The 23,015-nt window shown below is 39.7% G+C and overlaps 1 protein-coding gene across 1 annotated transcript; it reads left to right on the top strand.

The window, feature by feature from the left end:
* The first annotated feature begins 344 nt into the window (after positions 1 to 344).
* Positions 345 to 7,634, top strand: lpxn (leupaxin). The gene is made up of 9 exons (XM_046392526.1): positions 345 to 560; positions 1,618 to 1,688; positions 1,888 to 1,955; positions 2,454 to 2,550; positions 2,838 to 3,086; positions 3,241 to 3,414; positions 3,909 to 3,990; positions 4,104 to 4,252; positions 6,963 to 7,634. The coding sequence occupies exons 1-9, from the start codon at positions 548 to 550 to the stop codon at positions 7,227 to 7,229; spliced, it is 1,170 nt and encodes a 389-aa protein (XP_046248482.1). The 5' UTR covers positions 345 to 547; the 3' UTR covers positions 7,230 to 7,634.
* The last annotated feature ends 15,381 nt before the right edge of the window (positions 7,635 to 23,015 follow it).

The raw sequence follows: 23,015 nt of genomic DNA, 5'->3' as shown, positions 1-23,015 counted from the left end.
GTTTTATGTCTACTTTAATAATGTGTGGGTTTTTTTTCATTTTGTTGTATCTGAGCTGCTTAAATTGTTTCTTTTTTAATGTGTTTGTATTATTTTTTTATTTTTATTTAGATGCCACTGTGTCTGAAAATATAGGCAAATAAAACAACAAACAAATGTGAACTTTGCGTAACAAATACTTACAGTAAAAGTGGCAATATGTTTCAAAAGCTGCAAGTGGATTTACATACTGTCGTATGTGAAAATACACACATATCACATGCATAAAAATAATTTAAACAAACTTAACAAAGAACAAGAGTCAGTCAGTGTTATTTCAGTTGGTATCTCACATAACAATGTTCAGAAACAGTTCTTGATTTCCTCTTTACTGGGAAACACCCTCATGCTTGCTATAGATGGGTCTTGATTCACTAACAAATAAAAACAAACCTTCTCAGAGGACAGGAAATGATGGTTAAGAGCAGATGTAGAGTTGGGCTGTTACCTCAGTAACTAACCTGCTGCAAAAAACACACACTCACCACAGTGACGAGCAGGGGACAACATGGACGAGCTCGGTAAGACAAATGACTGTAATGCTTTATGCTGCTGATCACTCACAAACTGATCAGTGGACAGATAGCTAACTGTGGAAAGACTGTTGTAATTCCATAGCATTCAGTGCCTGGTGTTATGTTTTACGACTGATGTAGAAGATAGAAGTGAAAAGAATTGTTCATAGAATAAGATGGCAGTGTTTTACAGTACGTGTTCTGTGATTCACACCAAGTGCAGTGTTCAAGTACATTATATACTGTACTCTGAAGTTACTTTTGAATGCAGTTCAGCATGTAAATATTTGTAAATATATAAGTAAGTATTTATGTCTCTGTTGCTGGTGTGTCTTTTTTGTTTTCTCGCTGTAATTTCAATCATGCAGCCATTTTATCCTGGACTCTCAAAAAATAAATAAATAAATGAATAATTAGGCTATCTCAGTGTTATCATGGTCAAATGTAGATGAAACAAATAAGAGTTTGGACTTCACTAAGTATAAAAATATACAACTTATGTCTTGCAGAAAAATCAAATGACTTGATTCAGTTGTGTTCTAAAAATAAATGAGAGGATGTGCAGGTGTTTCTGTGATGTGAAGACATTAGAGTTTGGTCAACTGTCAAAAATAATGCTGTTATAGCTGAACATTTATGTTATGTTGTGAGTGTCGTGGTCTACTTCCTAACAAAGACTTTCACACAAATATCTTCCCGGTTTTTAAATATGTTCCATCTAAGAGTACACTACGTCAGGAGAGAGAGAGTGTTGAATTTAGTATGGTGTTTGCCATCAGTCTTGCAACATTATGACAAGTTTCACTTCTGCAACATGTTTGCAATCACTTCCTGAGGAAACTGACTCACATGAAGAAACTGATATGACAGCACCTTGATCATTGTGGAGCCTTATCTCACCTCACAGGAAATATTTTATAACACTCTGGTTTAACACCCACAAATGACATTAAACGTGTTTTAGAGGTTATGTCTTTTGAAAACTGTGTACATGTGCATGTCTGCATTTATACTCCTGTTCATATGTGTGGGTAGAATATTAACCATCTGTATCCTGCCACAGATTTGCTGTTGGAGGAACTTGCACTGAATTCAACAGTTACAGAGAGAGTCGATGGTCCATCTGGTGGGGAGGTGAAGACAAAGACACCAAAATTACAAACTTACAGCATGACATACCTTTTTAATTATTACCTATTTCAGTTGTTGTGGAACCTTCAATTTATTCTTAACCAACCAGTTAGGAAATTAACATTTGCATCTGGATCATGTGAGCAGATTAAGCTGTAATTTTGGTACTTTAGTCACAGAAACTTTGGTTGTGTGTCCACAGGCAACAGGTGCAGATTATGCCGGACTTAACAAGAAAGGAAATGTCTCAGTCTGCTCGAATGTCTACAGGTGAAACACAAGCTTAAAGCTCATATTGACTCTGGACTGACAGTATCATTCTGTAAACTATGTAGAGGAAACAGAATATAATTTGAATTTCTTTGCATATATTACAATTATGAGGTCCTTTATTTCGACTACATGTACTAATATACACAACAATTTTGCTAAGTACATGTGTAATCTAGACTAAATCTAGTTTAGATTAAACTTAATTTCCATGGCAGAAATATTTTCTTTGAGACTTTTTTTCAGATCTCATGTCAGAAATATTGGAAATCATAATTCCACTCCTACGTTATTTGTATTTGCTTGTGCCATTTTCTTGATTCTCTACAGTTTGTAATTTTTCATTACACGATCATAAAACATAACCCAGGACATCATATTATGCTCAGAGGCACTTCACACATCACTTGCACACATCATTAATTTCTGCACTAATCGTGTGGTAGTTATAGTTCTTTGAGATATTATGCTTTCTAATTTGCTCCTTTTTGGTTTTAGTGATCTGCCGGCTCCTGTGGCTGCTTCTGCAAACTCCAGTTCAACCACTACAGAGCTGGACTCCATCTTGCAAGATCTGATGGGTCTGGGACAAGGGGTCAGTGCACTGTTTGTAAATGCTTGTTTTAGAATGATGAATGAGAGTTGTCAGTATTTATCTGTTATATTGTACTAATTACACAATGAGAAAACAGTAATTTCACATTAGTGAAATTAACCAGGTTTAACAGTAGAGGGCAGCATTGCACTAATGTCAACACAGCAGCCTGAAGTGATAGATTTTAAGTACACGGGTATTGTTAAACACTGACCTTTAAAGAATACATCGATCAAATATAAAGCTAAAACCAGTGGATGTTTGTGCATATTTGTATCATCATTCAGGATCCAGTGAGTTCAACCACCCCACCGCCACTTACACAGAAACAGTCTGTAAAAAGGGAAACAGGAGGTGGCCAACCCGAGAACAAAGAGAGCAGCAACACAGCAGGTTCAGATGCAAAGACGACAGACAAGAAAACAGATGCTATAGATGACCTGCTAGGAGGCCTGAGCTCTGACTTGGAGAAGATTGGCGTACGCACCACAACCAAGGGCCACTGTGCTTCTTGCAACAAAAGCATTGTGGGAAAGGTACAGTGAGTCATGTCAAATGAAATGTGTTGAAATCAGTGTGTTGACGATTCAGATATCTCCATAACAAATCAGCCTGAACCCACAAGACAAAAAAAAAAGATGAAATCTCTTCCTGGTGTTCTTGCAGTTATTCTTTTTTCCTATTGTGTAGATGATCACGGCGTTGGGTGAAGTGTGGCACCCTGAACACTTTGTGTGTATGGTGTGTAAAGAGGAGCTGAGCACCACAGGCTTCTTTGAGAGAGATGGACGGCCGTACTGTGACAGAGACTACCATCAGCTCTTCTCTCCTCGTTGTGCCTACTGCAAGGGGCCCATTACACATGTGAGAAAATGAAATGTCTTTTTCTTTGTGTGTTGTGTGTTACTGTGTGTTGATGACATAAAAATAGCAATTTTTCACTCCTATTCTGTACTCCAATCATACTGTATACTTAAAGCTCAGACTTGCTTTTGTTTCCTGATTCATACTCTAATTTGTTCTGTCATATATTGCATCCATTTATTTACACAATAATCTTTGGAAGATTGGATGATGACATACAGTAGTGTGTAGTCAATTTTTCTTGACCTATTCCACATGTCAACTTAAGAAATAAAGCACAAAACCATATTAGGATTCTTCATTCTGGGCTTATACTCCAGACCAAAGTCATTTATCAGAATCTAAGACAACTTCTCCTGTGAGTCATTTTATGTGGTACTATACTCATCTTTGTGCTTCCTGACATTTAAACATGTGAGATGAGACAGAGCATACTAATCCTCCAGGGAAGTAAAAGCATGATGTCATATTTCTATGTTTGGCTGGTTTACCAGAATATCCTGACAGCTCTGGACCAGACCTGGCACCCTGAGCACTTCTTCTGTGCTCACTGTGGAGGCCTGTTTGGATCTGAAGGTGACAGGCTTGTGAATTCATTTTTCTTCAAACCTCAACTTCAGCAAACAGTTGGAAATAATTTTATCCATTATCGCTCAGAATTAATCTTACATGTCTTATTTCTGTCCCAGGTTTCATCGAAAAAGATGGGAAGCCATATTGCAACAAGGACTTCTACAGTCTCTTTGCTCCAAAGTGCTCAGGCTGTGGGGAGTCAGTGAGGGAGAACTACCTGACTGCAGCCAATGGCACCTGGCATTCAGAGTGCTTCGTCTGCTCAGTGAGCCTCTTACCTCAGACCACACACACACACACACACACACACACACACACACACACACACAGAGAGAGAGAGAGAGAGAGAGAGAGAGAGAGAGAACTCTGGCTCACGCACAAGCCCTGGGAATAAATGAGAAAGATACCCACACATTTGCTTTATTTGCAACATTTTGACCACAAGGCTGATGAAAACCTTATGCCTGATGAATACATTGCGGTTGAAATGATGCAAATAAATCAAGGGAACCATACTCCTCAGTGTGGGTATCTTTTACGTTCTCTTCAAACCTACTTCTGCATGCAGCATCTGGTCAAAAACGGTTCAGCGTGCAGCTCCACTTCTGTTTTACACAGCTCTGAGCAGTCGCTAAACATAAAATGCTCTCTGCAGAGATGATCTGACAGAAGGTGGAAGCTTCATATTCTATTTCATGCACACTAAAGAAAATTATTCTTGACTGAAAACACAGTGTTCATAAACCCGAACGTGTAATACATAAAATACATTGCTCTTAAAACTCGCTGCTCAAAATTCCATAAATACTATCAAGATCACAACCAGCAACTAACATTGTTTAGTATGGGGCAGTCATTATCAGCAAGGCCACAAACCTGGCCTTTCGGTAACCTACATCTAACTTTAGAGAGCACAAGGTCACGCTCCACTAGAAGTACAAGTGGAACAAGTTTCTGAGCCTTTTTAATCCACCTCCTGCTAAACATGAATGAAGTAATTCATAAAATGTAGCACCTCTGGTCCTCCTGGTCACACTAACTATGGCGTGCAGCAGCCTGGTATTGTCAACAGTAGACAGATTTCCATAATATGAAATGTAACTACAGCACTTCCAAAATTGCACTCCCATTGAGGTGTCTTTGGAAGAATAGTTAGTGCTGGGCTTTTTTTTTTTTTTTTTTTTTTTTACAGACTTTGGTGGCGTTGACATCAAAATATAATTATTGGAGACTTTAAACCAATTTGATTTGATTCTAGTCTGGCTGAGAATGTTCTAAAATGTTTTAACAAAAGTTTTGAGGTGCAGCTGTCACCAACACTGAGCAAAAAGACATTTTTCACAGTGATATTTTGACTTATTTAACACAGGTCTCCCTAATGTCATTAATGGATTTTTCCATTCAGGCCTCCCTGTGCCAAAGCCCTGGTGTTGTGCATGCTGGCACGCTGTTATACTGGCACATATAAATGAAACAGAGCCATCACTAATGTTAAAAGTTACACCTGCACTTTTACTGCTATGACAAGTCAAAACATCTGCCAAGAGAAACGTCTGCAGTCAACCACAGGACCTTGTGCAGCATCTGTCCTGTACAGACCCATTTAGTTCATGTTCTAAGTAAGGCATACCGACAAGTTGTACGTTCTCTGATTGTAATGGATGACAGAGAGCCTTTGAATCACCTGACACAAACAGTAGCTGTTTGTGGCATTCATTTGGTTGCGTTACCACTTTGGTCCAGACTGAAATATCTCAACAACTACTTGATGGATCACTGTGAAATGTGAATTCATCTTCTAGTTCATGGTCCCTAGAAGATGAATTGTCATATCTGTGATCTCCTTACTGTTCATCTGCCAACATGTCATTTTTTCACTTTGGTTTATGACCAAATACTTGCCAAATTCATGACATTCTCATCAGCCTCAGCTGTACCTTGAGTTTCTGGCTAATTATGAAATGTTTTGATGCTAAACCAACACTGTGAACTTGGTGAGCAGCATGGTTAACATTGTAAGCATGTTGGCAGACTGATCTGAGCATTTATCTCAAGTACAGCATCTCAAAGCCTACAGTTGTCTGTAGACTTTTAATCTTGTTAATGGATTGACATGAACCACAGCTGTAACAGTTTAAGGCTTCTCCTTATAACATATTAATGATCCGTGTCAGTGATTTTGCTGATTTTGTAGCTATACTTTACATGACAGCAGCTGGGAAGGGAACGCAGGGAATACCACAGGGTTATACTTCCAGTTAACTTTTGGTTTCCACTGGTTTCTGCAGATTATCAAATTACAGAGATTTTAAATTTATGATTGAGTTAATCCATCACAGTGAACATTAAATTTACATTTTGTTATATTATCATTCCATGGTAATGCCATTGTGAGCAGGGTCTAATTTATATTAAATTACATTCACATTTTCCTTTATTAGTCAACTAAGGAAATTCTTACATCCAAGATTTCTGAGTCAGCTGCCAAACAGCAGTCACTAAATGCATGTAGTTATAAAATTCCCATTATCCCTTTCATGATGTTCATATTCCCTTTTTGCCCATCTTACATCTTGCTTCTGGCCTGTGAATACTTTTTTTTGCCTCCAATCTTCAAATATGCAATGCCAGCATGCCCTTGAACACAACATTAAGAGTCAAATTTTGAATATATTTCCATATTTTGACAGTATAACTTGTGTTGATTGATTACCACTCCAAAATGGTTTATTAATGACATCCTAAAGCTTTGGCACTGTTTGGAAAGGACTGAACAGAAACATTAGTATGCATGGAACTAAATAATTAAGTATCACTGTATTCCTCTGAAAGCAAAGCAATACTTATCCAGATTTTATACTATTATCCTTCTTCCACCATGTTACCATCACTAATCGTTATTCTCTCCCGCTATCTTCCCTCCCCTCTTCCTCTTCCTCACTTTCCCTGTGTTTCTCCTTTGTTGTTATGCTCAGGACTGTCTGAAGCCCTTCACTGGTGGTTGTTTCATGGAGTTGGATGGTAGACCCCTCTGTTCACTGCACTTCCACTCTCGGCAGGGCACTCTTTGTGGAAGCTGCAGCGAGCCCATCACGGGCCGCTGCATCTCCGCTCTCAATCGCAAGTTTCACCCCGAACACTTTGTGTGTGCCTTCTGTCTACGGCAGCTCAGCCAAGGCATCTTCAAGGAGCAGAAAGGGAAGCCATACTGCTCGGCTTGCTTTGACAAACTCTTTGTGTGAATAACGCCTCAGGCACTAGTCAAATGCTGCATCATCGTCTTTGTGGAGAGAATAATCTGCTCATGTGTTAAAATATGTCAACTGTACTATTCTTACATTACATTACAGGTCTGTGTTTAAGTTGAAATGTAAGAAGTCTTTCATTGTATAATTGTAAGTCTTGCCAATAAATGTTTCCATTTTAAGTGCTTCATGGACTGAGGTACTTGACATTTTAAATGATTTTGGAATTGAATTAAAAATTAAGAGTGTGTAACCAATGTGACACAAATTATGAATAGATTGTGTTGAAATATCAAGGGGAAAAACATACATACAATAACATTGCTACATAATTAATTACACACGCTGTAAAACACAAGCAACACACTTATTTGCTGGAATAAAAACAATGATGAAACTTTCTCCATGTGTGAGGTTTGGATGGTTCTATAAGGTGTACTGCTAACACCTGGGTTAAGTTATATGGGATCTCATATATCATGATCACATAGGTAAATGGAGAAAAAAACAAAACAAAACACAGAGGAGCACTTTTAATCTGTGGTTTCCATTAGCCATCTTCAGATGGCTGTAAGAGTTGGCAGTCCAGTGATGTTCTCTGGCAATGTGGAGCACTTCATCAAGGGGCTTGTCTATGTGGCCTGATAGCTTGTATTGGCAGTGACTGGCATGGAATCGGCGTGCCAACCCAAGGTTCCTCGTACTCTGACTTACCGTTTGGTTTCTGGCAGGCACTGGATTCAAACAACCTCTTCACGCTTCACACAGGCTCCTTTACAGATGTCTATGGAGGATTAATGAATGTGGTGAGGTGAACAAAGGTGGTTTCAGAAGGAGCTCCTTCACATCACTGCCTCTCTTCAGCAACTCACTTTGACTGTTGAGGGATGGATCAACCACAAAGTGTTTTAGAGTAAATTTATTTTGGGTGATGTACTTTGCATGTCTGGGCCCAACGTTCCCCGACAGTTTTTTGTTCACTCTCAGTGGTAACAAATCGGCTTGGTATGTCACGGTGAGTTATTTGCAGCACTGTTGGTAAAGGACAGGAAAGGTTTAAACTATTTAAATGTGAAATTTTGCTGTCAGTTCAGCAAAAATCATATCATAACAAAATCAGCGTTTTCTTTCTTGATTGATGGGTGCATTAGGGAAGTAAATTCAACCATTTCTTTAGTTTTAGGTGTAAAGCAGTTTGGTAAAGCATTGAACATCACAGGAAGAACCTTGGATTAAGGGATCCACAATCGCCAACATTTTCTCAATGTTAAGAACACATAATTTGTGACAATGTCAACCAGTATTTGTGTTATCTTCAAATCAATGCTTGTTATTTTTTGTTGGCCCTTTAAGCAGCTTTCTCTAAGATTTCTTCAAACCTCTTTGACTTTCTGTGTGTGAAATTAGTCTTTGAGCGGGAGCGGATGTGAGCATTAATCATACTGTCATCACTGTCAGACCAGGCCTCTCAGAGCCTCTACAGAATATAGACCTTGCATCATGGAAGAAGTGTGAATGTTTCGTGTTCGGTCAAAATCCAAGATCGTAAGTGTTAATGATCTAAGAGTCTTGTGCCCAGATTCCTACTGAACTCAAAAACATACTGCAATTCTAAACATAAAGGATATACACTTGAGCAATTTGCATTTTGTGTTATAGGATACAAGAGGAAGTGTGCCTGCCTACATGAACCACAAAGAACAACCAGAATCTGGATCTGATCTGAGATCCTGGAATGTGTCAGAATTGTAAAATTCAGATTGTCAGACAGATTGTCATGACTTGAGGTGCAATTATGTTTACTATAGTACTAAAAATGTTTCTTTATGCACCATTCACTGTCATAACTTCATGCTGTTGTGAGTAGACACAAAACTGTCTTACATATGACAAGACTTATTTGATGCTCTCTTTCCTACATCAAAAAGAAAACCAGCAGTTAGCTTAAATTCAGATTAGTGACCCCAAAACTTTGTAAAATCTTGAACTGAAACCTGGAAAACAAAAATATGATTCACATTCACGGAAAAAATATGAGTGCATGGCTGAATGAATAGGGAGGAAAAGGGTTCTCTGGCACGTAGTAAAAATGAGAAAACATGAAATGTGAGTGGGGGTCTTTTTAAAAGGGTGGCGAATAAAGGGCCATCTGTGGAGAGCAGAGAGAGTGTAACTCAGGTGACATTTACAGCAGTGAAACAGAGTACGAACGGTCTGGGAGCGCACTGGGCCATGATGGCAGTTCGAGCTCATTGGGGGAGGGAGAGGGAGTCAGGCATATATTGGGACATAATGGATACCGGTGATGAGAGAGGCAGGGTGAGGAGAGCAGGGGCTGAGGAGTGTATTTTCAAGAGTTACCCCTGTGTGACACTGAAACCCAACACTTACCCCCTCTCTTGTAAAATGGCTGTGTCCGCTTGGCCACCCCTGATGGGGATGTAGAGCTGCCTATCCAGACCTATTCAGCCCCACTGCAGGTCACACCCGGCTAATGAACTATATGTTTTCAGCGACATGCCTATTTTCTTCAAGGATTATTTGCTGCCTGTACAAAACCATTTCTTCAAATGAACAATAAAGAAGAGGTTTCTCATCCATTTCACAGGAAGCGTCTCTGCTCCTTGATCCAACCAAAGATGTCAAGCAGAAGAATAATGTCATTCATGTGTTAACTGTCCATGTAACGTTTGATTCTCAGATTTTCAGAGTGCTCATGCATTTTTCCAGGATGATCATCACCACTGCTAGCCTTGTAGTGACATCATTTTAGCAGCCCAAATTAGGTAATGCTGCAGTATTTGGAGCCAATTGTTGACATGTGAAACCAGATTTATACTGTATACATTTGCTTAAGTTACTATATTCACGCTCATGTTTGATTTTAACTTTTTGAGACTTGTGGGTCATTTCAAAAAGGGGGAAATATTATACGCTATATATGCTATATATTAGTAATGTCCAATAACAAGGAGGCTGACATTAAAAGTTTTTCTTACCTGTAACTATGGACAAAACAATATGACAAAAACCCAGCATTAACACCCATCATTTCTGGTTGTCATCTTTGTTTGTGTTGTGATTCTTTGATAATAATGCATGTGTCTTCAAAAACACAACAAGCCTATTGTGATGACTGTAGGTAACAGCTGCTCCAGTGTAGCCTCAAAAATATGCGGGAAATTATTCATTTTACAGTATCTTGTTTACTGAATATTGTACTTGTTTTCGTCTCGAGAAACTGTTTTAAGCTACCCTCTCATCATGAAACTGAACAGCAGTATAGTTGGCGGAGGTGAGACCAGAATGTTACTGCGACTTGAACAACCAGGAAATCAAAACATTATGCAAAGAACTAAAGTTTCCTAAACTGGAGAGTGTGTCCATCATCAGTGCTCCACAAAGATGAGCTGGTATGAGCCTACAGAACATGTTTAGAGTGAAGTGAAATAGAGTGTTTCTGTGTGAGAGTTCAAATGAATGTGTTTTTAACAGAAAAGGAAAAGTGACAACTTCAACACCTCAGTAATTACTTCCACACAGAGAGAAGTCGAGCTGGAACGCAGCACCACTTTTGGGTGTGTTTGTTTTGGCGCTCTGCTGATGCTGGGTGCAGGTATCACACCTGATTCATGACTGGCTCCTCTGTCCAAAAGGAACTTCTTGTTGTCTTTGGCTGAACACTGAGTGTTCATTGCTATCTCACACTCTCTCACACACCAGCAGGCATATGAATGCACATACACGCACACACACACCCACACACACAGAATCCCAACAAACTTATCATAAAATGATAAAATGCACACAGATCAATTCAACATATGCATACTATAGATGCATTTGGTGAACAGTATGACAGATGCAAAACATATGCATATACATACACATATTAGTGGTACTTATGAGATTGTTCTCTGTCTCTCTCAACTACCTCTCTCATGCATACGCACACACAAACACACGTATAACTATGGTCTTCTTGGGCTTTGCTGAAACAAAGCATATCTGTGCAAGCATCACTGCCTTCTCTGTGTGCTGGCTGATCCTTAACCAATTAAGTGAACTTGAGGTCTCCAGTTTTATGGGTTAAATGGAGTCAGCTCCCGAGGGAGATGCTATGGGAGGATCTCAAGACAACTTCAAAACACTTCATCTCCTCTTCCTCTGCTGCATGCCTTTGTCTCATCTCCCTTACATCTCTTGCCAAGTCTCTCAGTCAGACCTCCATGCTCAACAAGGAAAAACAAGGAGGAAGAGAGAGAGAGAGAGAAAGAGAGCATGGTGCATTTTATCTGGATTGTAATAACGACCGAGGCTAAACTGGCTGGGGTTATGAGAAAGATTTATAAGACAGTAAGCTCCTTCTGTATGCTAGCCTTTAGTGTCAAGAAGATAGATGGTTTCATTATGCTGCTTCATTGTGTCCATGTGTGGGTGTACAGTACAGTGTGCCAGAGTGGTACGGGCTGTGATACGTTCGGGGAAACTATTCTTGCGATCGATTGAGCTCTTTGAGAAAGTTAAACCCTTCTAGTAATTGTTAGAACATGTTTTGAATGGTCGGCAAGCCTGTAATGATTTGGCCGAGTTTCCTGAGATCACAATACATTGGTTGTGAAAAGCTGAGGTTCAGACAAGGTTTTCACAAGGGTTACATTTGGGTTATGGACGGGAATTTGACACTGGAATTCAACTTTTGAGATTGTTCAGACTTGGATATCCACTGCTGCCCTGCATTGTTTGTACGGTAGAAGGTTACAGCAGCAGCAGCTCTTGGCTCAGCCTAGGTGGCAATGCCGAGGCTTGGACCAGGGGTCAGAAACTGAGCACAGTTGCTCTGGGACTGGGATAGGGCCAACTGGTAATATGGCTCTAATCCAAAGTCTCCGCCACTGTAGCAGCTACAGCTTGGATCATTATAAGATTTGTTTTAAAGAGTGACGGTTAACCGCAATATGGCCCTGTTGCCTGAGAGCTGAATGGCCTCCTGGGTTTAGACGAGCTTGTGGAAGTTTGTTGAAGGCTGGGAAGCCCTGCGAGGAGTACATCAGGGCTGGCTAGCTGATATATCACAGCTGTGCAGGGGGAGCCCACACGGTTGACCTCCAAAAGGTCCTCTATGGAAAACATGAAGAAACATTATGTTGAACCACACACCCAGAGACGGTAACAAACACGCATGCAGAGGTCTATAGTTGCATCATAATGAGTTTAATAGCGAAATTTCACCCTGGTGACCCCAATTTAGTTTTACAGTAATCTCATTAGCAGGTGTCCACTTTCCAGCACCTCAGCTCTGGCGTGTTTGACAGGACATCCGTTTGAATTGGACTGATAGGATTCAGGTTTGCTCCACACATTAGCAGGATACGTTAGCAGCTCCCTTCAAACGCTCGGGTCAGAGGAGACATTTTTCTAATCACTAATCCCCAAGGACTTTCTGTGACACCCTGTTCCCACTAAACCCATTAAGATGCAATCATAACCCTTTGTCTGAGCCCAGGGCTCCTCCACAGCTATGTGATGATAGAGCTGAAGTTACTTCTTTGCATAAAAATGACTTAGTTTGCAGTAATTCAAAACCACTGCAATGCTTTCATCATAAAGCTTACTTCTTCATTTTTATATTCCTGCAACTTCAGTCACTCCAATTCCATTCCTCTGTAGTGGAGCCTTTTACAAAAAGTTCTCTCTGAGGATATATTGCAATCCACAAAATATCAAGTTCTTAAAATGTATTATTTAATCTTAAAATCTCACTTCCTTAATGTGGTTAACTGCCAGTTGACTGATCCAAATTTGACTGAATTAGTTTGAAATAGGGATCAGGGATGAGGTAATGCTTTAAAGTTTACTTCAAATCACCTTCCACCGTCTTTCTCTGAGTGTCTCAAAATATATAACATAGGTCTCATATTTGTAAGTCCTTTCATGCTTTTCTGGAAGTTTAAATGAAGGGTGCTTGGCTTTCACTATCAATATTTTTTTACTATAATTACTAAATTACTAAAACATTCTATAAACTTTAGATTTTCTATTTGCATATTACGTTTTTGATGGAAATTAGAAAATGTGCTTTTACATCTTGGTTACCCTCGACTGTACTATAAAATACTATACTATAACTATAAGTAATTCAGAAGATTGTGTTTGAGAAGATGCATCAACCAGTATTGGAAACTGGGCAGCCAGATTGAATAGTTTTGGTCTGCAATGTGGGATAAAATGTGTTTGGGTGGGTGGACAGAATTTAGACTGGTTTACCATGAGTTGGACTGATTTTTGAAAATTTTAAAATTTACAGTATCTTAAAAAGAGATTCATAAATTTTATTCCTTAGTTATGCGACCACATTAACCTCCAGTTGCTCAACACAACTTTGACATGACATAATTTTTATTTATTCTGCTTACAGGATATATGAGTGACTGTCATTTACCACCCACAACTTACCCTATGAACACAAAGGCTGCAGTATTTCTGCCAATCTGTATTTTCATTGTAACAGAAACCTCTATGCTTGCAACATCATTATTTGTTTAGATTTTTTGTAGCATGGGATTGTGTGTACTTCTACCTCTCTCTCCTTCTGTCGCTTTGTCATGCATGTGTTTGTGTGTGGGAAGGACACTTTATGTTGCCGTAATGTCAAAGCTTGCAGCAGTTTGCCAGTATAGATGAAACCTATTATGTTTCCCCTTTATTTCTCATTTATTTTGAAGTCGGGGGCAGAAATAGAGAAGAGGCTGTGGTGAAACCTGGTATTACCATCCGTCCTGAGAGGTCTGATCACAAGTGGATGGCTCTAAGCACAAGTCTGCATGCACACAAGATGCACTAATGACATGTTTGAGATCTGGTCGCTCGCACTACATTCAGAGGAGGTCTGGGCCACATATGACCACATTCTTTTAGCAGTGTGTATGTAAATGTGTCCTGGAAGCACCGAAGCACCGCCTGCTCAATTGACGTCTGCTTCACAACAAGAAGCCACAACAAAGACATAATGGATAGCACACTGTCTGATTTCCATTTGGTTTGCTGTAATGAAAATTACATGTTTAGGCCATCTTACCTGCTAAGGTAAGCAGCAGATGTTTGTGAACACACTACTTCAGCTGATTTCACCACTGAACTAGTAACCACAATATCCCCAGACTCAGACTCAGACTCAAAATCCTACAATTTTGAGAGTTGTTGAGTGAGGAGAAACCTAATAAACTTGGCAAAGCGTCTACTGCAAATTCTTAAATATTTATTTCGTTGTAAAAATATCAATTTTCCAAGTCTTAACATACTTGCCAACATTTAGCAGCTGTTTGAACACACTATTTCATCCAATTTTAACATTTACAGTACACCAAATTTCTGAAAGAAGGCAACATTTATTGACGGTAAAGATGTCAAATTTTACAAATACAGTAAAGAGTAACCAATATATGTTACTTTGTTGCTGTGGGGAAAGTCCTCAGACTTGCTCAGTTTTGTGAGTTGTTGAGTTAGAAATATAGACTTTGTGAAAGACTGTCTATGAAAGTCTTAAGCATTTACACATTTTATTTGAATATACAGCGGTGATAATGTGGAGACACATTATAATGGCTGCTCAAAATGACCAGACTCAAAGCTGTCTCAGTCAGGATGCACGTTAGGTCTAAGTCTGAACAGGCTCAGTTTATAGCTGTATTGTATGATGGCACCTCCTATCTGTATTCTACCACATTTGTGAACACTTTTTGTATTATTATGTCATTTAAAAATGTGAGGAACATCTATGCTGTAGGTACTGTTGATGAATGCATGTGAGGATTTTATTTTTATGTGTCTGGTTGCATTTTGAGCAATTATCGAGCTTAAAAATATCAAACCAGCCTGGCCACACTGGACTCAAGTGAAAACACTTGTTTACTGCATCTATAAATAGTGCTGTATATTATGGTAACCAACTATAGCAGATCCATGACAGGATCCTTTCATTTTATATTTTTTTCCCTCTTTGATTGTCCTACATAAGCAAAAGCTCATGTACTTGCAGAGAGGGAAATCTTTTGATTTTTAGCACCAAATTTTCTTCCTCCCTTACACCATGAGTTTTCTCCATCTAGGCTCCATCTGTCACATAGCAACCAACAAAGCCAAGACAAACAGGAACTCCAGGATTATTCATTTGAATCGACATCTTCTTCACTTTCCTTCCCCAAATGATGTCTGGCTTGGGAAATGTTTCCACTACACAGTCGAGTCTCCGTGAGGCTTACGGCGGGATTAGAGCTCAAATTACCGACTCTGTGGCTCATTTACTCTGTGAATCCACAGTCTTCAAAACAAAAGTTGCATGTGGACATGTCCAGTGATATGATAATAGCATGAAATGAGAAACACATTTAAGGAGAGAAACTCTTTCCAGCAGCGCAGAGAGGCTTTTATGTGTGACGTTTGATGTTACTACACATAGAGAATGTAAAAAGCAAGAGCAGGGACTAAAGTAAAGATGTTCTGTACAGTAAATCAATGAGAAGAAGAGAAACAGTGGCTGTGGCATAAGATAGTAGGAAGAAAATAAATATTTCCCTGAAAAAATGAGTGAGGAAAACAAATACAGTAATAGAATAGTTAATAGAACAGCAGCATAGCCCTACAAGTAAGTTATAGTAATAGTAATAAAATTATTGTTAGTCATAAATGCATTTGATTACTTTCTTTATTCCATTGACATTTTCATAAGAATGAGCAGAGGACAGAATAATTAAAAAACAAAACAATGTTCCTCATGTAAACTATCTTTGACTCACAATATTATTCACTTTCTGACCAGTCATCTCATCCAGTTCTTACTTGAATTGAGTAATCTTTACTTGAATAAGAAAACTCACACAAATACTTTGGAACTGAATCAAAAAATATTACAATAAAAATGACCAGTGTAACTTCAATGAAGTTTCCGCATCTGTTCAACACAATTGTGAGATTCGCACCACTGAATACACCAACAGGAGGCTCATTTTGGTCATCCGTTCTGCAAAATCTTTTGTTTTGGATCGGCCTATTTGCAGTGTGAGTGGTTTGCTGATGCCTGCATCACTGCATCACCCAACTATTGTTATCACTCTCTTCTGTCTGCCAAACCGCATGGCTCATAACAAGCTATGCCCCATTTACCATCTTCTGAGATATTATCACTGTATGTTGTGAGATAGCTGGCTAAGACCCTGTTGGCTGACTCAAGTTGTGACCTGCCATCCACCACACTGCCAAACACAACACAAACTCACTCAGGAGATGAGGGTGAGCATCAAGATAAATTGTGAGCAGTCTGATCCAGGACTTTCATATCAGCAGCTTTACACTATTGCATTCATGTGGTCATGAAATTAAACTGAAAAAGAACTTGACTACAGTGTTGCCAGTTTCAGCAACAGATTTCCATGCTAACAGCTTGCACGTGCTCATGTCAGCATTACAGTTGTAGAGTAATTAGAGTAAAAACAATCAATAAAATTTGTGTTAAAACATGCTGAACATCTGTCTTTGGCTTATGTTCGAACACCTCTGGATTGTCAAGTGCCAAGTCTAATATAAGCGTTTGCCAGCTGTGACTGCAAATGATGACAAACATCATGTACAAACTCATAATTCTGATAACTCTGATATAGTACAATGTGAACGTGGCTTTAGGCATAGTGATTTTTCTTATTTATTTATATCTAACTGCAGTAAATGCAGTGAAATATGCTGCATGCAGTGCTGAATGCAGGGATAGGATAATCTGTGAGTGAGGGGAAGGGGAAGGCAATGGCAACCTTGAGGGGGAGAGAGGGAAAGGGCAACTTACATGGGATAATATTCAAACACCGCTTAACAGGAACACTAGACTCTGTATCCTCAGCACTCAAGTTACTTGGTAAACGGCACCCTGTCAGCCACATTTGAGACCCCACGATATCAAAACAGAACACAGTTATCTCTGGGCGGGTGCAGTATGGTGAGTGAGTGGCCGGGACATTGGCTTGGATGTGACTTTCAATCATGGTGGCATGCTTTGACCCAGTAGACTGCGCTGGGCTCAGCTCCGGCTCATAAATCAACTGACTGTCTCACTGAGTCGACTGCAGAGTTCCAAACTCCCCAGAGTGTAATGTATGTTTTAACCCTGTGCAGTCAAACCAGGCTGGTCTCTTCAGGCCTCTGCTTAGCCACAGTGGTCAGAAAGGTTACTGCTAGACTCTCCCTTTGTAATTCAGCTCATGTCTGTACTGTGCATGACAGGCGTCTGTCAGCAGCGTGCAGAGGGTTAACATTATGTGTCCACAACTTTGTTGTCACTAAAGTATTTTTATTTTGCTTAATAAAACATGAAAAAGTTGTCTAGGGTGGAATGTGGAAAGTTCATTATCAATAGCAGAACACGTTGTATATTTTTGTCGATTACAGGTCCTTCAATTCAAATGAGGAACTAACTGACTGGAGGCTTTCAACGTTTAGCAAACTTGACTAAATGAAAGGATTAAGTCCAGTAATGACTGGAACCTATAAAAATATTCCTTCAAAAATGGATGTTTTTATTGCTCTAGTTATAGCAGTATGGGTTGGTCTGTCAACCACTTTGGTTAATACTGAAGTATGAAGTCAAAAGCTATTGGCTGGATTGCTATGAAGTTCTGTACAGACATTCATGGTGCTAGAGGATGGATCCTAATGACTATCAGGTGCCACCAGCATGTCAAAGATATCATCTATCCTATGATTTATTTAGACATCTACAAGATGGATTGGTAAGTCATTGTAAAGACATTTATATATCCCAGACAGTGAAATTTGCAGTGAAATATCTCAACAACTGTTGGATGGTTTGCTACGTTTGCTACAGACCATACGTAGACACTTAGGAAGAACTGTATAGGCTTGCACTGATCTCTTAACTTGTGTAGCACAGTCATATGACCAATACCTGCAAAACTATGGATACCCCCGTCAGCGCCAACTGTACATGGAGTGTTCTAATTAGCAAATGTTAACACGCTAAACTAAGATGGTGAACATGATAGACTTAATACCTGACACTTAAACTCATTTCCATCTAATTTATTATATTTTTTGCGCCTCATAGTGAATAGCCTTTTTATGCAAAATAGGAATCTATAGTCTTTCTCCAAATGACATTTCAATGGACTTGATCAGTGACAATAAAGTGATCTTATCTGACACCAGCATATCTCCATTGTCATCACAAGCATGATAGCATGTTGGCATTTAGCTCTAAGCAGCCTTTTGCCTTATAAGAGCTGCTACTGTTATAGCTGTTTTAACTGCTTTTAGTCTTGATAAAAATGTAGTAACTAATTGTAACCGGTGTTCAAGCATCACTACTATTGCTATGAAGTCCTGAAGACTTTAATATACTTGATAACTGAAAAATTGTAGCAAAATTACTGAATTACTAAATTTCTCTGTCCACAGTAAGCATATTCTATCACAAATGTTAACATACAGTGTAAGTTCAAACGTTGGTAGTTTTCAGTATTTATGTGTCTACTGTTACTGTTCGTCTCGTTTACGTAAATTGCTTCTATCTATTATTGGCCTCCCTGTGGGGTATTAAGGGTCCCAGTGTGCCCTCCACCTGGGCATGTGCACCAGAGCTCAGTCATGTTCAAACTGTAATTCATCCTCTATGAGTCCAGCTGGAGACTGGAGACTGTCATCGTGATGTTATTAATGGGCTACACTCAAGCCACAAGGAACAGAGCTACACTCACTAAGCTTGGCTTGGTAAAGGAAAGCACATTTACACCAACGGAATTTTCACTGTGTGATGATCTTCCTGATGCAGTCAAGTATTTAATACCAAGTTAAGTCAAAAGTGGTAAGTGGTTAATACTGTCATGGCAGCACCACACACACGCACTGTGGCAGCCCAAACAGAGCTCCAGGCAAGATCATAAATAAATCTAGAAATGAAAGGAGAGGCGAGGTTGGTGTATTTTCTTTTCTCAGTTTCTTACAGTAGATTACAGTATAAACCTTGACACATGTTCAGGATCAGCCGAAGAAGCAGAAAATTACCTCGCTAGACCTTCACTGCGCCGACTGTTTGTGTATTTGTCTCTCTCTCTGTGTTTATGTGTTCAGTCATAACAGTCATGCTGTTTAATGTGTGTCTGTTCTTTGTGTGTGTGTGTGCGTTACACTTTAGTCAGTCACACAAGTCATGCTGTTTAATGTGTGTCTCTTGACAGACTATGCACGCGTGTTTGTGTGTATTTTTTCATTGAAGCCATGGTGCCTGACATGTTTCAACTGCGTGTGTGCATGTATGGATCTGTGTTTATATCAGTGTGTGTAGGAATGTGTGTGTGTGTGCGTGTAGCAGTGTAGCGTGGTAACACAGCCTGCTTCTTGACAGGATCCGGGCCTGTTGACAGCTCTTCTGCTCCCTGTCAGGCAGGAGAACAGCTCAGTGTGTGAGTGAAGGGTAGCTGTAGGAGTGATGCCCAGAGAGCAGAAAGAAATCTGGAGCTTGTGTGTGCATAAGGTGTGTACCTGTGTTGCTGTCTATGTGTGTCTGTGTGTTTATCAGACTCCACAGCCAGGTTGTTATTATGGAGACAGATCTCAAAAGCTCCTACCTCTTCCACCTCTGCCCTCTTAGTACAAACCATTAATTCTAAACACTTGAAATATGCCTTTTAAAACAATAAATTATGTCTGTGTTGTATCAATAGGGAGTCATTAATCAGAGCAAATCATCTCTTTCTCTGGCATTCCTGCATCTCTTCACATCAATTGCTTTCCTTCACCACATTTTCCCTCTGTGTATCTTTTCTTTCAGTTTTCCTCTTCTTCCTGCTCCCTCCCTCCCTCCCTCCCTTTACCCCTTTCATGTCTCATATTGAGACAAATACATATCCACACCGACACATGAACTCAAGTCTTTGGGTCTGAGAGAACAGACCAGCCAAGTGTTACAGAACCGCGCACTGATCGTGAAAATAAACAGAGCCGAAAACCAAAGGAGATGTGGAGGGAAACAGACACCGAGACTCAGAACAGAGCAGATGATGGAAAGGAAGCATGGAATGTCATATTGTGTTACCAAAACAACAGTTCATGTATAGTGGAAAGTAAAGGCACTTCGCAATGTTCAGCCCCCCTCTTCTATGGTCTTACACTGGTTCTGACCTCACAGCTGGAGTCCAGTGTTATTAATCACAGAGATCAGGCTTCGTATGGTTTTCTTTGACAGGGCAGCTGAATCAGGATGTTTGCCCTCCTGTGCCTTTTACTGTGAGTCCTCTCTGACCCAGTGGGAGCTGCTACACAGACCAGGCATCTGAAGTGTTTTTGTTTTTACTCATGCACATGTTCAAGCAAAATATCCCTCCCAAACAGCTACTGATTTAAATCCAGAGACAGCAGATGTTTTGTGATGCATAAATGCCGAAAAGTGCATGCTTTTTTGGACACCTGACTTCACAGATGTGGGTAAACAAAGCTCAACTTGGCCCATAAACTAAGACTATGTCCTCAAACGCACTCACCTCCAACATCAGCCACAGCAGCCAGGATACATTACCTCCCCAGACAGGACATGACATACAACAAATAAACCTAGAAGGATACACGATAAACACAGTTAGAGCTTTGCTGCCACCAAACTGAATCCAATCCAAGCAGATGGGGATTGCACTGACTCACACACGGGACCAGGCTTTGCTTTCTCTAGACAGTCCTGTAAACTCACATTAGGACAGCAAGGATGACTGCTGTGTACAAAAACAGTGCAAGCAGACAGTGGTTGAAGCAGTGCTTCTCCATCTTTGTAGATCTTTTATCTTTTTACCGAGGCAAGCTTTGATGCCATGAATTTTCTATACATGTGACATAAAAGCACCTTGGACAATAAGATAATCTTCAAAGAACCTCATTAGAGCAGATGACCGCCTTCAAAAGAAGGTCAAGTCCAAATCCAGATTTTTGTCGACTTAAAGAGAAGCTCATCTGATCCTTCAAGTTGGAATTCAAGTATGGTTCCTGCACACCAATGCAGAACAGAGGCTTTGATTTAATGGTATCATAACACATGCTGTTTATACTGTGGCCCTAGTCAACGCAAAAGGCCTTATTTGGCACTGACAGCCTCTACTGAACCCCTGCTTGGATAAACCCCAAACAGGACATTGACAATGAACACCAAAAGTATTATACAGACTAACATCAAACTATCTATATAATGTGTGTATCGTATCTCCATAACATTATGCTTTGAATACATCTATTGTCCAGTGCTGAGATTTGCAGCAGCATCACTATGGTTGTTGAAATGACGAGGGGAAACATCATAATTGCTCCATATCTTATTCTTTTGCCATTTGAATAGCCAAAGGTAGATCTGCTTAACAGCAGGAAGCGTCTTTTCATTTCTCTACCTCCCCTACTTTGGCTCTCAGGGGTAAAAGGGGCAGAATGAGAAAGAAGACAGCAGGTGGGTCCCAGATATGGATAATGGTATTCCTCACAATGCCAGGGATCAGTGGGGGAGAACTCATTGCATTATGGGGTGACTTTATCAGCCTGATCTTTGATATGAGAGCAACGTAAGCTCTCGAAAACAAATACAAGACATGGATCTCTGTCAGCAAGCATGTTTGTGTTTATGCAAAAAGAGCAAAAATAAACACTATGCTCAAAACTGTTGCTTGACTAAAACTCTCAGGACATGAGCCATCTTTATAATGCCTGAACGTTATGTTTGTGACTAACAACAAAGGCCTTCTATTTACCTTGAAATGGAAAGTCATCCACAGCTTTCAGTTTCAGAGTGCACCTTGGAAAACATTTTATGTTTCTGCATCTTCTTCTGCTGGAGGGACAAAAAAGAATCCAAAGAATGAACATTTGGAAACGGAAATATTTGTGATAGCAATCGTTATAACACCACCACATTTGGCGTTATAACGACGGTGGTGGTGTGCACCATCTAGCAAGTCCATGCAAAATCAACCACAATTGTTTAAGTTGGTTGAGATAATCAAATCATTTTTAGGCCATCAAATCATTTTGTGCTGGATACCACTGTCATCTCAAATTAATACAGCCACTAACCAGGTTGCTTAGCTTAACACCGTGATTAGAAACAGGGAAACAGCAAGCCTGACTCTGGACAGATCTACTGACCAGAATCTCTAATGCTCACTAACTAACATGTTATATCTTCTTCAATCTGTACAAAGATGGAGGTGTAAAAAAATGTTTTTGCTGTTCCCTTTATCCATTCTTTGTCCAGCTGTCCGTATCCCTGCAGACAAATACGAGAGTGGTATCTTCTGATCCAATTTGCTTCCAGACATTGGATAAGCATGTTTCTCAAAATGTTGACCTATTACTGTCATTGTCACCTGTCTGTGTATACAGCTCTGCAGTACAAACAGACTGATGTTTCATGTTACATTTGTAGAGACCTCCTGCTGTTTGTCTTGCAGCTGCTTCCATGCCAATAAAGCTGTGAGTAAATGTCATACTTTAATAATGATAAAGTGCCCAATCACCCCTACATAAATTCCCTGTTCCATGACTAAAGTGAATGACTTTCATCACTTAAATAATTACCAAAACAAGTGTGATTCATGTTACTCTTTCCTTTATTCACATCAAAACAATCGCAAAAAAAGTGATATTGCTTCCAGAAAAACAACCCTGACCATGACCCCTGTCACTTTATCTCTTCCTCTCATCTTTCCCGCCTGCTTTTGCTCATTCTGGATGATGAAGATAGACAGATAG

Source organism: Scatophagus argus, chromosome 6, assembly GCF_020382885.2.
Source record: "Scatophagus argus isolate fScaArg1 chromosome 6, fScaArg1.pri, whole genome shotgun sequence".
In the NCBI taxonomy this organism is placed as follows: Eukaryota; Metazoa; Chordata; class Actinopteri; family Scatophagidae; genus Scatophagus; species Scatophagus argus.
Note: the sequence above shows the minus strand (reverse complement) of the source record. Positions and strands in the feature narration are given on the sequence as shown.